Genomic DNA, 18,267 nt, shown 5'->3' with positions numbered 1-18,267 from the left:
TTTTCTGGGGATATAAGCAGGTATTCTGTTTTTGAGGCATTGAGTATTAAGTTTAGGCTGGTGAGGAGGTGTTTGATTTCTATTAAGCAGCTGTCCCAGTATTCTAATGTTTTCGTAATAGATTCTTTTACAGGGATCACGATCTGAACATCGTCTGCAAAGAGGAAGTGTTTCAGGTTTAGTTTAGTGAGCAGTTGGCAGAGTGTGAGCAGGTAGACATTAAAAAGCGTGGGTGATAGAGAGGAACCCTGCGGAACACCTAGGGAGGATGGAAAGTAGTGGGATTCTTTGTTATGAATTTTTACCTTGTATTCTCTGTTCTCAAGGAAGGTTTTAAACCAATTCAGTGCTGAGCCTGTCACTCCTATGTTAGCCAGCTGTTTTAGCAGGAGGTAGTGGTTGACTGTATCGAAGGCAGCCGAAAGGTCAAGGAGAATTAATAGGAACGCTTGACCTTTATCGATGCCGGAGAGTAGGAAGTCCATGAGGGAGAGAAGTAGCGTTTCGGTGCTTGCAGCTTTGCGAAAACCATATTGGTTTCACTTGGATGCATATCCGGCGATGCTCTCTACATTGGTGGTGGGGTGGAGGGGAAATAGGGCTGGAGGGTACTGGAAGCCAAGAGTAACAGGTGTGAGAGAGAAAAAGGAAGAAAAAAAAAAAGTGCGTAGCTTGCTGGGCAGACTGGATGGGCCATTTGGTCGTCTTCTGCCGTCATTTCATTTCTATGTTTCAATGCGAATGTCCTGTTCTCGTACGTGGCAGAGCTAACAAATTCCCCCCCTCCCCCCTCCATTGATGAAAATGCCAGCAGCAAATGCGAAGAACTCACTATGTTCTTCAAAAATAAAATTGCAGATATACTCCAACACTTCCCCACAAACCCCTCTCCTGTCGTTCCGCTACCTAAAGACAACCTCGTCAAGCTTGAGTCCCTCGACCTAACATCGGCCAAGGAAATTGAATCCATTTAAAAAAAAAATCAAACCGGCCACACACATTTCTGACACTATCCCCACTAAAGCACGCCTCACCATCCCCTCAGCCATTGCTAAACCACTAGCTGACATAATCAATTGCTCCCTTTCATTTGGAAAAGTCCTAGATCCTCTCCAACTCGCAGTTGTCAAACCCCTCCTCAAAAAACCTACACTCGATCCTATCAACCCCGCTAACTATCGTCCCATTTCCAACCTGCCTTTCATAGCTAAAATTATGGAAAAGGTAGTCAACTCCCAGCTCTCTGATTTCTTGGAAGACCATAATATCCTACACCCCGCCCAATTTGGCTTTCGTAAATCTCGTAATACCAGAAGTCTCCCACCCTCAATCACTGACACCATTCTCAAGGGCATGGACCACAGACAATCATATATCCTCACCCTTCTAGACATTTCGGCAGTCTTTGACACCGTCAGCCATAAAATCCTCCTTACTCGCCTAGCAGGGATAGGTATCTCAGACACAGCCCTCCTCTGGTTCTCCTCCTATCTCAACAATAGAGAGTACACTGTAAAAATTGCTAACTCCGAATCCTTTCACATTCTCCTCATCCAAGGCGTTCCTCAAGGATCTTCCCTCTCCTCCACACTCTTTAATATTTATCTATTGCCACTTTGCCGTCTGCTCTCCGACCTTGGCCTAAAGTTTTTCCTATATGTAGATGACGTTCAAATCCTCATCCCCATTCAAGAATAACTCACTAAATCTCTCCAGTTCTGGGAATCTTGCCTTGCATCCATCAACATCCTACTCTCCAACTTCCACCTTGCCTTAAATGCCTCCAAAACAGAACTCCTCATAATCTCTCAACAACCCGACCATACGCCTGAATCCGCATCTGACAACACCCCCCTCGCAAACTCCCTCATACACACAGTCGGGGATCTGGGTGTCTCCTTAGATCAACAACTTAACTTCAAACACCACATCAACTCTTTAATAAAGGGGGGTTTCTTCAAACTCCATATCCTTAAAAAACTCAAACCCCTTCTCCATGCTCAAGACTTCCACACAGTACTCCAGATGACCATTCTATCAAAATTAGATTATTGCAACTCCTTACTTCTGGGCCTCCCCTCTTCCACTATCAAACCCTGCAAATCTTGCAGAACACCATGGCCAGGGTTATAACGAATACTCGGAAACCGTGACCACATCACCCCCATTTTAAAGGACCTTCATTGGTTACCCATTTCTTTCCCATTACCATCCTTCACAACTCCCTGTACAATCACAATCACTCCTGGCTCGAGAATGCGCCACGCTTCCGCTCATCCAATCGTCCCACCAGAACCTCCCTCGCAGGTATTCTCCTTACTCCCTCCCTCAAAACCGCACACCATGCCTTCACCAGAGAAAGAGCTTTTTCTATCGCCAGCCCCTCCCTCTGGAGCACCCTACCCACTGAACTCCGATTAGAACCATGTATACGCAAATTCAAAAAAGGAATTAAGACCTGGCTCTTCAAAATGGCTTATCCAGACTCGGACCAAACTTAACCTGTTGCCCCATACTCTTCCGATTTCCCCCCCCATGGCCTGCGATACCTTAGTTTTCCCCAGAGTGTACAGTTTATAGAAAATTGTTATTAATGTACATACATAATCTATATATATCTTGTCTTATGGTTTATATAATAAGGTTAGTCACCGCCTGTACCTTTCCACGGTACTGTTCCTATTTTTGACTACTTCTTACTGATTTATTTCCATGCTGCCACATCTTCTCTTTTCTCGTCTGCTCCACCTCCCCTTTTCCCTGTTTCATTGTATTTTCCAACCTTTCTCAGTTATATTGTAAACCGACGTGATGTTCTCACGAATGTCGGTATAAAAAAGTTAATAAATAAAATTATCTCCTTATCTTTGTCCCTGTGGGGATCTTATTCAGTTTTTTACTGAATCAAGCAAGTATTATCTAGTGCCTGTTAAAATTAAAAAAAAAAAACAAACGAAAAACTTACTCTGAAAGATTCTCTGTTTCTTTTCAGGGAGACAGTCCTGTCTCCTTGCTCTGCTAGAAGCCTAGGGGGGGCTTTGCCCCTTGAAATCTTCAGCCTAGGCCTCTTCTGGGGTGATACTGGTGGTCCAGTCAATCCCCCTTGGCTAGCTGTCCACATAGGGCCGGAGAGGGATACACCTTCCCCTGTACTGCTGTGTTTAAAAAAAACCCCAAAAAAACGAGAGAGCTTTTTATTTTAAGCCCTATTTCCCTTTCGCAGAATCATGGACAGCAGCAGCGTGCAGCGTTCACTCTCTGCCTCCGCTGACCGGCTGGCTTAGCTTCTCAGCTCAGCTGTTTTTTTTCCTGCACAGCACTTTTTTCTAAGTCACAAATGCCGCGTCCCAGCGTCTGCAGTGCCTGTGGAGAGCCTGCCACGAGGCTCTCCCATGCAGGCCTGTGCTCCGGGTATTTTTGGGTGGGGAGGGCCCCTCTTCAGCATCCCCGACTACTGCGACCCGGGGATGAGCTGCCTGACGCGTGGCTAGGCCGTTCCCGACCCGAAAAATCGCAGGAACAGCGGCCATTTTAGAAGCAGCACCAGACACTGAAATGGGGCTAGAAGGAGAAGGTGAGGCTGATTCTTTGATTTTTCCGCCAGATTTGAGCCCCCCTTATTCCCTGGAGGGGATGCCTGACCCCTCCCCCAGGAAGCCAAAATCTTGTTTTTCTACAGAGTTTGTGCTCCTTATGCACAAGTGTTATCTGGCTACTCTGCAGGAGGAGGAGGATAAGAACATGCCATACTGGGTCAGACCAAGGGTCCATCAAGCCCAGCATCCTGTTTCCAACAGTGGCCAATCCAGGCCATAAGAACCTGGCAAGTACCCAAAAACTAAGTCTATTCCATGTTACCTAGGGCCCCCTCCGCTTAAGGCCATGCGTGTTTCTCCTCAGCAGCCCCCTAAGGAGGCGGAGGGGCAGGGTTCCATTAAAGTTAGGGTGGCCCCTGATCTGGATGCTGATCCTCTGCTTCCCCTCCCCCCCCCCCCCCCCCCCGGAGGGGGCTGATCCACGAGTGCTCCGCATATTTCAAAGGGAGGAGCTGGAACCACTCATTCCCTTCATTTTGCAGGAACTGGAAATCGAGGTGCCCCCTGAGGATTCTGTCACAGCCGCAATGCTTCCTAATGCGGACCCAGTCCTGGCAGGACTTAGGACTCCTCCGCGTACATTTCCGTTCCATCCCATGCATAAGCTGATACTGCTCCAAGAATGGGAGTCCCTGGAAGCAGGACTCCGAGTGGGTAGGGCTATGGACAAGCTCTGTCCCCTCCCTGAGGATTGCTTGAATATGCTTAAGATGCTTAAGGTGGATTCCTCCGTCTCGGCAGTTACCAAGCACACCACCATCCAGGTGGTGTGCTTGGTAGATATAACACCAGAGCTCGGGGATCCTTCCCAAGAGGCAATGCCGCCAGATCACACTCCTGGTCTCATTCCTTTTGAGGATGTCGACCCTTCCGAGATAGTAGTCAGCAACACTCTGCCACAAAGTCCTCCCCACAATGAAATACGGCCGGCCCATTCCTCTGCTCTAAACTTAGGTGGATGGCTGTCCCTGTTTCTAGAGGAATGGGCCAAGATAACGACAGATCAGTGGGTCCTAGAGGTAATAGAAAGTCCGCACCTTTCTCTCTCTGGCTCTGCCCACGGCCTGGGACTATCTCCAGGTTTTCGGGTCCATGGCCTCCACTATCGATGTGCTCCCTTGGGCTTTTGCACATATGCGTCCATTACAGAGAGCTTTACTGTCCCGCTGGAAACCAGTGTCTGAGCAGTTTCAGACGCCTCTATCGCTGTCCAAGTCTACTGTCGCCAAGCTGCAATGGTGGCTCTCGCCTGCCCACCTCCTGAAGGGGGTGTCCCTCCAGACGCTGCAGTGGATCGTTGTCACGACGGACGCCAGCCTCTCCGGCTGGGGAGTGGTATGTCAGTCCCAGTCTACTCAGGGCTACTGGTCCCCAGTTCAATCTCGCTGGCACATCAATCGATTGGAGGCTTGAGCAATATGCCTGGCTCTCAAGTTCTTCCTTCCCTTACTCCATGGCAAGGAGGTGCGGGTTCTCTCAGACTCCATCACGGTGGCCTATATCAATCGACAGGGAGGCACAAGGAGTCGCCTGATGGCTCTGGAAGCCAGCAAGCTCTTCGATTGGGCAGAACGTCATCTAGAGCGCCTGGCAGCGTCCCACATTGCGGGGAAAGAGAATGTTCAAGCAGATTTCCTCAGTTGCCGGTGAGTGGGAATTGTCAGACAAGGCGATGGATCTGATTGTCCGCAGGTGGGGTTCCCCACACCTGGATCTGATGGCAACACTGAACAATGCGAAAGCATCCCGATTCTTCAGCCGCAGAAGGGAACATTGCATAGAAGGAGTGGATGCGCTGGTACTTCCCTGGCCTCAAGACGTTCTCCTGTACATGTTCCCTCCTTGGCCACTGGTGGGCAAAGTGCTCAGAAGGATCGAGCTCCATCAGGGTACCGTCATCCTAGTGGCTCCAGAGTGGCCTCGCAGACCATGGTTCGCGGATCTGGTAAACCTCGCAACGGATGGCCCTCTCCGCCTCCGTCATCTCCTGCATCTTCTTCGGCAGGGTCCCGTATTTTTCAATCAGGCGGATCGCTTTTGTCTAGCGGCCTGGCTTTTGAACGGCGGAGGTTGAGAAAGAAGGGATATAAGGATATAAGTAGAGGAGGACTGGAAGGCTCATCTGCATACTGCTCCCAGCATCCCCTGGGAGAGGAATCCAGAGGTCACCACAAGCGATCCAGGGATTGACTTACAGAGGCCCCTCACCCTTTGCAGTAGGGGAGGACCGGAAGGCTCATATGCTTACTACTCCCAGCATCCCCCGGGAGAGGAGTCCAGAGGTCACTGCAAGCGATCCAGGGATTGACTTCCATAGCCCCAGCTTCCAGAGGCCCCGCACCCTTTGCAGTAGAAGAGGACCGGAAGTGCGTGCCTAATGGGGCGCGAATCTCAAACCCTTCCATTAACTGAGTGAAGATTAATTTAACGGTGGTTAAAGAGGACTGGTAAGTATAGCTTTCAGAAATTTTTGGGCTTATAAAAGTTTGGTGAAAGGTGAAATTAAGGGATATATTCTTTAGAGTTTGTGTGTGTCTGGGATAATAAGCAAGCCAGAGATAGTTAATTCTAGTGTCTGTCTTTCCCACCCACTTAACCCTTGATTTTTAGGCACGAGGCACTTTCTCATTAAAAATCAATCAGGGTCTTATCTAAATCATACTATTGTACCAGCCCTTATTGAAAGTTTAATCATACCCTTGTAGGACACTAGCTGATTAATTAGTAAATTCACCTGTAAATTTAAAGTACTCTCATTCCAACTCCCTTAGTATCCTAAAGTTAACTAGGAACTCAATAAAACTAAGATGAAGGCAGCAGTCCAGCAGCAAGAGGGTGGCTTTCCAGTCTCTTGCATTGAGTGTGACATGTATGATTTTTTACCCGCTGGTGAGAGATTGTATGTGTGCACTCGGTGCAAAGAGCTCCTGGCTCTCAGGGAACAAGTCCGATCTCTGGAGGCTAGAGTAGCAAACTTGGAGGAGCTGAGGGAGACAGAGAGGTACATTGATGAGACCTTCAGGGACATAGTAGCCAAGTCCCAAATCCAGTCTGGCAGCCCCAGTGCTGCATAGGATCAGAAAGGTCTCCCAGTAGGAGAACATCACCCTGGTGTAGCAGGAAGTGATCCTGTAGCAAGGACCTGCTCTCCAGGTGATGTATTGTCCTCTCGCACTGAGGACAAGTCTCCCAGGGCTACTGCCCAGCAGGGAAGGGTTAGGCCGGCCATCATAGTTGGTGATTCGATTATTAGAAATGTAGATAGCAGGGTGGCTGGTGGACGTGAGGACCGGCTGGTAACTTGCCTGCCTGGTGCGAAGGTGGCAGACCTCACGTGTCACCTAGATAGGATTATAGACAGTGCTGGGGAGAAGCCTGCTGTCGTGATACATGTGGGCACCAACGACATAGGAAAATGTGGGAGAGAGGTTCTGGAAGCCAAATTTAGGATTTTAGGTAGGAAGCTGAAATCCAGAACCTCCAGGGTGGCATTCTCTGAAATGCTTCCTGTTCCACATGCAGGTCCCCAGAGGCAGGCAAAGCTCCAGAGTTTCGATGTGTGGATGAGACGATGGTGCAGGGAAGAGGGATTCAGCTTTGTAAGGAACTGGGGAAACTTTTGGGGAAAGGGGAGACTTTTCCGAAAGGATGGGCTCCACCTTAACCAGAGTGGAACCAAGCTGCTGGCACTAACTTTCAAAAAGGAGATAGAGCAGCTTTTAAACTAGAACAAGGGGGAAAGTCGACAATCACTCAGCAGTGCATGGTTCGGAGAAATGTATCCTTGAAGGATACTAATGAAACAGGAGAGTTAGGGCATCCCAACAGAGAGATTCCATTAAAAGCAAACATTATCCCAAACAACTGAAAAGCAGATTGTTACAACAAACAAACAAACCCACACTTTTAAATGTCTGTATGCCAATGCCAGAAGTCTAAGAAGTAAGATGGAAGAGTTAGAGTGTATAGCAGCAAATGATGAGATTGACATAATTGGCATCACAGAGACTTGGTGGAAGGAGGATAACCAATGGGACAGTGCTATAACAGGGTACAAATTATATCGCAATGATAGGGAGGATCAACTTGGTGGGGGTGTGGCACTTTATGTCCGGGAGGGTATAGAGTCCAACAGGATAAAGATCATACAAGAGACTAAATGCTCAGTAGAATCTATATGGACAGAAATCCCATGTGTGTTGGGTAAGAGTATAGTGGTAGGAGTATACTACGGTCCACCGGGACAAAATAGTCAGACAGATGATGACATGCTTAGAGAAATCAGGGAAGCAAACCAATTTGGCAATGCAATAATAATGGGAGATTTCAATTACGCCAATATTAACTGGGTAAATGTAACAGCAGGAAATAGTTAGAAAAAAACTGAAAGGTGCAGCTTCAAAGGTTAAGTGTTCAACAAGCTTGGACATTGTTTAAAAATACAATCCTAGAGGCGCAGTCCATATGTATTCCACACATTAACAAAGGTGGAAAGAAGGCAAAACGATTACCGTCATGGTTAAAAGGTGAGGTGAAAGAGGCTATTTTAGCCAAAAAAATATCCTTCAAAAATTGGAAGAAGGATCCATCTGAAGAAAATAGGATAAAACATAAGCATTGTCAAGTTAAGTGTAAAACATTGATAAGACAGGCGAAGAGAGAATTTGAATTGAAGTTGGCCATAGAGGCAAAAACTCCTAATAAAAACTTTTTAAAATATATCCGAAGCAAGAAACCTGTGAGGGAATCGGTTGGACCATTAGATGACCGAGGGGTTAAAGGGACTCTTAGGGAAGATAAGGCCATTGCAGAAAGACTAAATGAATTCTTTGCTTCCGTGTTTACTAATGAGGATGTTGGGGAGATACCAGTTCCGGAGATGGTTTTCAGGGGTGATGAGTCAGACGAATTGCACAAAATCACTGTGAACCTGGAAGATGTAGTAGGCCAGATTGACAAACTAAAGAGTAGCAAATCACCTGGACCGGATGGTATGCATCCTAGGGTACTGAAGGAACTAAAAAATGAAGTTTCTGATCTATTAGTTAAAATTTGTAACCTATCATTAAAGTCATCCATTGTATCTGAAGACTGGAGGGTAGCCAATGTAACCCCAATATTTAAAAAAGGCTCCGGGGCAATCCGGGTAACTATAGACCAGTGAGCCTGACTTCAGTACCAGGAAAAATAGTGGAAACTATTCTCAAGATCAAAATCGTAGAGCATATAGAAAGACATGGTTTAATGGGACACAGTCAACATGGATTTACCCGAGGGAAGTCTTGCCTAACAAATCTTCATTTTTTTGAAGGGGTTAATAAACATGTGGATAAAGGTGAGCCGGTAGATGTAGTGTATTTGGATTTTCAGAAGGCGTTTGACAAAGTCCCTCATGAGAGGCTTCTAGGAAAAGTAAAAAGTCATGGGATAGGTGGCGATGTCCTTTCATGGATTACAAACTGGTTAAAAGACAGGAAACAGAGAGTAGGATTAAATGGTCAATTTTCTCAGTGGAAAAGGGTAAACAGTGGAGTGCCTCAGGGATCTGTACTTGGACCGGTGCTTTTCAATTTATATATAAATGATCTGGAAAGGAATACGACAAGTGAGGTTATCAAATTTGCAGATGATACAAAATGATTCAGAGTAGTTAAATCACAAGCGGACTGTGATACATTACAGGAGGACCTTGTGAAACTGGAACATTGGGCATCCAAATGGCAGATGAAATTTAATGTGGACAAGTGCAAGGTGTTGCATATAGGGAAAAATAACCCTTGATGTAGTTACATGATGTTAGGTTTCGATATGTATTTTATACAGGAACGTCTGTATAGAAAAGTTAAAAATAAATAAATAAATATTAGGAGCTACCACCCAGGAAAAAGATCTAGGCATCATAGTGGATAATACTTTAAAATTGCCGGATCAGTGTGCTGCAGCAGTCAAAAAAGCAAACAGAATGATAGGAATTATTAGGAAGGGAATGGTTAATAAAACGGAAAATTTCATAATGCCTCTATATCACTCCATGGTGAGACCGCACCTTGAATACTGTGTACAATTCTGGTCGCCGCATCCCAAAAAAGATATAATTGCGATGGAGAAGGTACAGAGAAGGGCAACCAAAATGATAAAGGGAATGGAACAGCTCCCCTATTAGGAAAGGCTGAAGAGGTTAGGACTGTTCAGCTTGGAGAAGAGACGGCTGAGGGGGGATATGATAGAGGTCTTTAAGATCATGAGAGTCTTGAACGAGTAGATGTGACTGTTATTTACACTTTCGAATAATAGGACTAGGGGGCATTCCATGAAGTTAGCAAGTAGCACATTTAAGACTAATCAGAGAAAATTATTTTTCACTCAATGCACAATAAAGCTCTGGAATTTGTTGGCAGAGGATGTGGTTAGTGCAGTTAGTGTAGCTGGGTTCAAAAAAGGATTGGATAAGTTCTTGGAGGAGAAGTCCATTAACGGCTATTAATCAAGTTTACTTAGGGAATAGCCACTGCTATTAATTGCGTCAGTAGCATGGGATCTTCTTAGTGTTTGGGTAATTGCAGGTTCTTGTGGCCTGGTTTGGCCTCTGTTGGAAACAGGATGCTGGGCTTGATGGACCCTTGGTGTGACCTAGCATGGCAATTTCTTATGTTCTTATGTTCACTCTTTTGAGAGCTCGAAATCCAGCTACCTCTCTCGCTTATGTCCGGGAATGGAAGGTCTTTGAGAATGCGTGTGCCGCTGCGGGAGTCTCGGCCCGTAAGGCCCCGGTTTCTCAGGTCCTTTCATTCCTTCAGAATGGTCTCTCCAAGGGTTTGTCTTTCACTTCCTTGCAGGTGCAGGTCTCCGCTCTCAGCTCCCTCTTGGGTAGCATTGATGGTTACTCCGTAGCGGCTCATCCGGATGTCGTTCGCTTCCTCAAGGGGGCCAGACATTTGAAGTTGCCGGTACGGGCTACTTCTCCTTCATGGAGTTTTAACTTAGTCCTTCAGGTTCTCTACGAAGCTCCCTTCGAACCGTTGCGGAGGGCTACTCTCAAAACGGTCTTCCTGGTCTCCATTTGTTCTGCCAGAAGAGTGTCTGAGCTCCAAGCTTTGTCGTACAGGGAACCTTTTCTATGTTTTTTTTTATTCAGAGTCTCTCTCAAGACGGTACCAAAAATCGTGTCTTCTTTCTACGTCAATCAGTCAGTAGAACTCCCGGCCTTTTCGTCCAAAGACATTGCAAGCACTTCGGAGGGCGATCTACGTCGCCTGGATGTTAAGCGGGTTCTGCTCCGGTACCTTTAGGTTACGAATGAGTTTCGGGTCTCATATTACCTATTTGTCCTATGTAATGGTCCAAATAAGGGTAACAAGGCTTTTAAGGCCACGATTGCACATTGGCTAAAGGAAGCTATTGCGTCAGCGTACATCTGTAAGGGCTGATCAGTTCTGGAGGGCTTAAAGGCCCATTCTTTGCGTTCTCAGGCCCCTTCTTGGGTGGAGAGTAGGTTGGTCTCTCAGCAGGAAATATGCAGGGCAGCTACTTCGAAATCTCTGCATTCCTTTGCTCATCATTACCACCTCGATGTACAGGCTCCAGATTTTGGTTTCTTCGAGCGGGACTGTCTCGGTCCCTGTTTAGGGAAGCTTTGGTACATCCCACGGTCTGGACTGATCCAGGTACATACAGGGAAATTGGTTCTTACCTGCTAATTTTCGTTCCTGTAGTACCACGGATCAGTCCAGTCACCCTCCCGTGCTAGATCTGTTCCGTCCGCTCGAAGATTTTTCCTTCCTTTACAGGTTTTCTGCATACCTGGAATATCTTTTATTATTATTAAAGGCACCGGAAGCATCTCACAGATAATGAGAATAAATCTCTAAGCAAGAGCTTTGTTCATACAGAATTCTTTTAATGTTCCAATTGTTTGATTGTTCTATGGTTCAATTCTTTCCATTTATCAGTTTTTTTTCTTGTTACTTGTTTGATCTTTGGGGAGTTGTGTTTGCTTTGAAAGTACTTTATACTGAAGGGATGCAGGCTAGGCTCTGTACTGATATAGGATACCCTTTCAGTTTTGGTCTGTCTCCATCTGCTGGTCAGGAGGCTCAACCCATGGTCTGGACTGATCTGTGGTACTACAGGAACGAAAATTAGCAGGTAAGAACCGATTTTCCTTTAATCTAGTTGTAATCAAGGTTTTTCGATAGTATGGCCACGATGGCTTTTGAAGAGAATACTGAATGGCTGAGGTCACTGCAGGGGTTTATCTTGGGTGATGTCAGCTTTGAAACCTGACTCCATCTCCATCTGCTGGCAGGAGAGCACATAACCCATTGGTCCTGAGTCCATCTGTCTATACTAAGGAAAATGAAATTATCAGGTAAGTAATTTCTCCCATCTTTGTTTGCAATGTTTTTGATAACTTATCTTGCTTTTCCTTTCCTTTCCTGTCCAGGGACAGAAAGCAGCTGTACAACCTTTGAAGTTGCCATGTGGTGTCGCTGAGAACAAATGGAATCGTTACACATGTGAACTGTGTGATAAAATTCTCATTGGGGACAGAGAGTGGGCAGGTAAATTTCTAAGCAGAGCCATCACTGAAGGTAGAGAATGGATGCCAGGGAGGATCGAAGACTCAATCCGTTGCTGTGTTCATGAGAGAATTGAGTTTCATTGGTTTTCCTGCTTTTTCTCATGAAGAATTCCATTAATTATAAGTTATAGAAACATAGAAACATAGAAATGACGGCAGAAGAAGACCAAACGGCCCATCCAGTCTGCCCAGCAAGCTTCACTCATTTTTTCTCTCATACTTATCTGTTTCTCTTAGCTCTTGGTTCTATTTCCCTTCCACCCCCACCATTGAAATATCTAGCTTGATTAGTTAGGGGTAGTAGGGGTAGTAACCGCCGCGATAAGCAAGCTACACCCATGCTTATTTGTTTTACCCAGACTATGTTTTACAGCCCTTATTGGTTGTTTTTCTTCTCCCCTGCCGTTGAAGTTGAATTTTAAGCCATGTATGCGCCAAAACTGGGAGACACCCGCACAAGTTGGTCTGGTGCGCAGCAAGTGGATTTTATAAGCCACGCGTGGACACACATATCTCCCATAGCGCGCACAAGTGAGAAGTTTCTAAAAAGGGCCTGACTAAGAATTGTGTGCGTAAATACTTGCACATCCTTGCGCATGTCACCGTCCCCTGCCCTATGGATGGGGTTTAAGGGTCGGGCTGTTAAATTAGGGGTACTTTGGAAGTCCTGTTCCTTAAGTATTAACAAACCGGGAAAATAGCGAATTCCCCCACTTACGCGCTAGAAGTGGCATTTATGCGCACATGTGCGCGTTCGTTTAAAATTGCACGCATGTACACGTGTCCAGGATATTTTATAACATGCGCAATGGATGTGTCTCTGGCCAGAGCCGGCGCACACGTGCGTCTGCGTGTCTGTCTTAGTGTTATCCTTATTTCTTATTAATGAGCTGTTCCCTTCTTTTCTTTTCCACTCTCATAAGCGCACACAAAATCTAAGTCCCACCTTTACTATTTGAGGAAGAAAAAGAAGCTTGAATCTGAAGGAGAACTTACAGAATCCATCCAAGCTGCTGAGAGCACAAGAGTTGTACAAGAGAAGAGGGAGGATTTGGCTAAGCCCAGCGACTTAAAGACTCTGCGAAAAACTCAGGGAGAGGAAGGCCTTGGAAAAGCTGAATGATAAGATAAAGAGTGCAGTGGATTAGAGCAATGGCTTCTGGAGCCAGGACCCGCAGAGTCTAATGGGAGGATCTGTTTCCTTTTGCCTTCTCCCAGAAGCAAGAGTTGGTGATTCCCAAATCTACCTGATTAATAATTAATAGACCTGTCCTCCTGAAACTTACCCAAACCTTGTTTTAAATCCACATCTACTACTAGCCTTGGTTATATACACTGGTAACAAATTATGCAGCTTAACTTTGAGTTCACTGAAAAACATTTGTTAAATTGATTGTTAATGTAATGTTGATTTACTCCTGCCTTTCTGCAGGACAAGCCCATACCCAGCACATATTACAATTGGCCTAATTTTAACAATATATCATCAAATATAGTATCTGGTTAAAAATACAGAATAGGCAATATAAATCCCTACAACAGCTAGGGAGCTGGAACATGCAAATATCAAATTAACACTCCTCTCTAAACCCACAACTAATAAACAAGCATCCTCAGTCACACCACACCCCCCCCCAAACCTGCATATAATAAACAAGCATCCCCCTAAAATAAATACTGAAATAGTAATATAAAACCCTACTACAGACCTCCCCCCATTCTCACTAGGGAGCTAGAACAGACAGCATTACAATCTAAAACAATAATATCATAGTCACACACACACACCCCCTAAACCTACACATAATAAAGCATACTCCTAAAATAAATACAGAAACAGTAACATAAAACCCTACTACAGATTCCCCCCCCCCCCATTCTCACTAGTGAACAGGCTGAGTTACAATCTAAAACAATAATATCAGTCACACACACACACCCCCTAAACCCACACATAATAAAGCATACTCCTAAAATAAATACAGAAACAGTAACATAAAACCCTACTACAGATTTCCCCCCCCCCCCCCCGCTCTCACTAGTGAACAGGCTGAGTTACAATCTAAAACAATAATATCAGTCACACACACACACCCCCTAAACCCACACATAATAAAGCATACTCCTAAAATAAATACTGAAATAGTAATATAAAACCCTACTACAGACCTCCCCCCATTCTCACTAGGGAGCTAGAACAGACAGCATTACAATCTAAAACAATAATATCAGTCACACACACACACCCCCTAAACCCACACATAATAAAGCATACTCCTAAAATAAATACAGAAACAGTAACATAAAACCCTACTACAGATTCCCCCCCCTGCTCTCACTAGGGAACAGGCTGAGTTACAATCTAAAACAATAATATCATAGTCACACACACACACACCCTAAACCCACACATAATAAACAAGCATTCTCCTAAAATAAATACAGAAACAGTAACATAAAACCCTACTACATATTTTCCCCCCCCCCGCTCTCACTAGGGAACAGGCTGAGTTACAATCTAAAACAATAATATCATAGTCACACACCCTAAACCCACACATAATAAACAAGCATTCTCCTAAAATAAATACAGAAACAGTAATATAAAATCCTACTACAGCCTAACTCTTCCCCCATTCTCTGTAGAGAGCTTGTCCTGCAGTCTGTTCCATTTAAAACAATCTCAAAACTATACTCCCTCCCAAGCTCAGAGAATTTTACTAAGTCAGTAACAAGATGAAAGTGAGCTGAGGAGGGAAAGCCTCGTTACTGCATTCTGTCTACAGCTCCCCTTGTACTGTATAAGTTGCAGCACCCCAGCTGTACTTCAGGAGAGCATCGTCCTCGGCACCGGCAGGCCGAGGGACGCCTTCTCTGCATTCTAGCTACAGCTCCCCTTGTACTGTGTAAGATGCAGCACCCCAGCTGTACTTCAGGAGAGCATCGTCCTCGGCACCGGCAGGCCGAGGGACGCCTTCTCTGCATTTTAGCTACAGCTCCCCTTGTACTGTGTAAGATGCAGCACCCCGGCTGTACTTCAGGAGAGCATCGTCCTCGGCACCGGCAGGCCGAGGGACGCCTTCTCTGCATTCTAGCTACAGCTCCCCTTGTACTGTGTAAGATGCAGCACCCCAGCTGTACTTCAGGAGAGCATCGTCCTCGGCACCGGCAGGCCGAGGGACGCCTTCTCTAAAGGCAGCCAGATGACTGCGCTTTCATGGAGCATCCCCTAGGCCTAGTACTATTTGAAAGAGAAAATAATCATTCCCCTTTAACTTGTTCCACACCACATACAATTTTATAAACTTCTGTGTCTCTTCTCCAAGCTGAAGCACCCTAACCTGTTTAGCTTTTCTTCATAAAAGAGTTGTTCCATGCCCTGTTATTTTTGTTGCCATTCTCTGCACCTTTTCTAGTTCCAGTCTATATTTTTTGAGATACAGTGACCAGAGCCACACACAGTACTCAAGGAGCAGTTGCACCATGGATTTATATAGTCCTGCCTTTGATAGATGGCCCATAGAATGGGTGGTCTGAGAAGATCCTATGCAATGTCATTGCTCAGTGCTTACTGCTTTAACAGTTTTGGGTGGCCTTAATGCATTAATGGCTCAGTCATCCAGAAGGAAGATATTTTCCTTCACACTAAGGCTGTAAACTTGGCATGTGAGCACATAATCTTCCAGGGTTTAATAGACCAAGTTTTCTCTCGTTTGTTTTGGCAGTTTCTTCTTGTTTGTTTTGGCTTCCACTCAGTCAGAATCATGAGCTTTCATTCACAACTACCTGAGGAGTTTTCCCCTGTTTCATATTCCCATACACAGATCTCCTCCTAGAACTTCTGGCCACCAGGAGCTCTATGAATACTGCCGTAGCCTGCACTGCAGAAGTCCTGAGCCAAGAATCAAACCCATGGCCCTCTACCCTATACCCTATACCAGGCTTTCTAAAATCATCTGTTTAGGACAGATGTGACTGATGCTACGTGCCTCATCGCTCAGCATTGGAAGGAAAAATATTTTTCTCTGTTTAAATCAACACAGCACCAGTTCTGCACAAGGAACTTGTGTAATCTGGAGATTGAGTGTTTTGGACTCCTCTTTGTTAAGGAACTAGTTGGGGAGGGAAACCAGTTACTTGTTCAGCCATGACTCTGGCTTTTTGGGTGCCCTGAGAAACAAAATGCTGAGCCAGCAATGTTTTGGAACTGCTGTCTTCACTTGCATAGTCTTTGTATCCTGTATTTCAAGTAAATAAAGGTATTTTATTTTTGTATTTTTATTGAAAGGGGCTCTCTGTGGAGGATCACCAGGAAAAATGAAAATGCTAAACAATTACTTTTATTCAGTGATGTTTACAGGACTGGCAGCTGTTGGCAAGGGTAGCTATAGTGGCAAAGCTATGGGGCTGGATGCTATACATCCTAGGATATCGGGACAGGTTTTGACTGGTCTGCTGAAGGATCTGTTCCCTGTACATACCCAGATCAGTCCAGGCTCCTGGGTTTTGCCTCCCTGCCAGCAGATGGAGACGGAGAGAGTTTTACTGACACTTAACCACACGTGCTACCTGCAGTTCCTCAGTATTTCTCTGTCTCTGGCAGATGGGTGCGAAACCTCTGCTGCCTTCCACCGTCGTTCCGGGGCGCTGACCGGGGTACTGAACCTTTCCCGATCAGTGTGGGAATGGTGGCCATCTTGGATTTGCGGTTGGCTGTTCGCGTGCTGCCGGGGGAGGGAGGGTGATGCTCCTCCATGTTTGCCTCCAGCCATTTCTGTCTCCGGCTGTGATCCGGAGGGATTGCATGCTCATTCTACATGTTCTCAGGCGGCCTTGTGGACGGAGGCTTAGCTTGTTTCTCTACAGGAGATTTGCAGAGCAGCGACGTGGAAGACGCTACATACTTTTGCAAGATTCTTTCATCTGGATGTGGGAGTATGGGCTCCCCATCTTTTGGTGAAAGTGTTCTGCGAGTGGGACTCTCGCAGTCCCACCCTGAGTAGGGAGCTTTGGTGCATCCCAGGAGTCTGGTGATATATGGAGCCTAATGCTAAGACTATTGCTCACTCAGTTCCCAGAATCCTTCAGGATGTGGGCTGCTTGCAATGTTGGTCATAGAGAAAAACTTTTAACTGACCTCAGATTCAAGACTTTGGAAAGACATCTGGAATGCAGTTAGGCTCTGCAAAGCCTATGCTCAAAGGTCATGAGATTACATATAGCAAATGGCCAGGCCACATTCCAAACTACATTCTTGAATTATCTGTAATCAACTGAGAGGCTCAACTGATATCAGAAGTTTCTCCCTGCCCCCTGGAGATGAAATGATCGAGGACAAAAGAAATTCAGAAGAAGCAGAACGCTAAGCAGAACACGTCTGTCAAAAGCAAGGCCAGAAACAAAGGGGCCTCAGGGGGGGGAGTGTTTTCAGGTTAAAGTAGTTTTACTGTCATATTGCGTAAGTGATCCTCTGTGTATGGTTTAAACCTATAAAATACAGCTTTTACAAGATACTGTGAGAGACAGGCTGAAGTGCTTTCCCCTTTGTTGAAGGTCTGACTGTGTCTCCCAAGGATATGCAATAATAAATTTATCTTTGCTTTTACTAAATTCCTTGTGATATCCTTGTGTGTCCTGTAGCAGAGAAGCGCCATTTACACAGTCAGGTAATATATACACTGGACTGATCCGGGTACATACAGGGAAAGGAAAATTGGTTCTTACCTGCTGATTTTCGTTCCTGTAGTACCACAGATCTGTCCAGAACCCGCCCATTCTATTGAGGGAGAGAGTTGCCCACTCATTGTGTTTTTATAGCAGAGAATGTTTCATATTTGGTAGGTTTGAAAAGTTTGGAAGTTTTTGAGATTTGTTGTCATTGGTTTGGGTATAGATTAATAATGAGGAACTGCAGGTAGCACGTGTGGTTAAGTAGCAGTGTCAGTAAAACTTTCTCTGTCTCCATCTGCTGGAAGGGAGGTAAAACCCAGGAGTCTAGACTGATCCGTGGTACTTCAGGAACAAAAATTAGCAGGTAAGAACCAATTTTCCTTTCAGTATCTCTTTGGAGATTGGAATAGTTCTGTGGAA

At 45.4% G+C, this 18,267-nt stretch overlaps 1 protein-coding gene across 1 annotated transcript in view; it reads left to right on the top strand.

Annotated features, from left to right (window-relative positions):
* TRIT1 (tRNA isopentenyltransferase 1) overlaps positions 1-16,458 on the top strand; it is a 92,273-nt gene extending 75,815 nt beyond the window's left edge. The window contains exons 10-11 of the mRNA XM_029619383.1: positions 12,040-12,157; positions 13,101-16,458. Coding sequence (XP_029475243.1) covers positions 12,040-12,157; positions 13,101-13,300 — 318 coding nt within the window. The 3' untranslated portion in view covers positions 13,301-16,458. The remainder of the gene's footprint in view (positions 1-12,039; positions 12,158-13,100) is intronic.
* The last annotated feature ends 1,809 nt before the right edge of the window (positions 16,459-18,267 follow it).

Source organism: Rhinatrema bivittatum, chromosome 11 (assembly GCF_901001135.1).
Source record: "Rhinatrema bivittatum chromosome 11, aRhiBiv1.1, whole genome shotgun sequence".
NCBI classification, from domain to species: domain Eukaryota; kingdom Metazoa; phylum Chordata; class Amphibia; order Gymnophiona; family Rhinatrematidae; genus Rhinatrema; species Rhinatrema bivittatum.
This window is presented reverse-complemented; position numbering and strand designations above follow the sequence as displayed.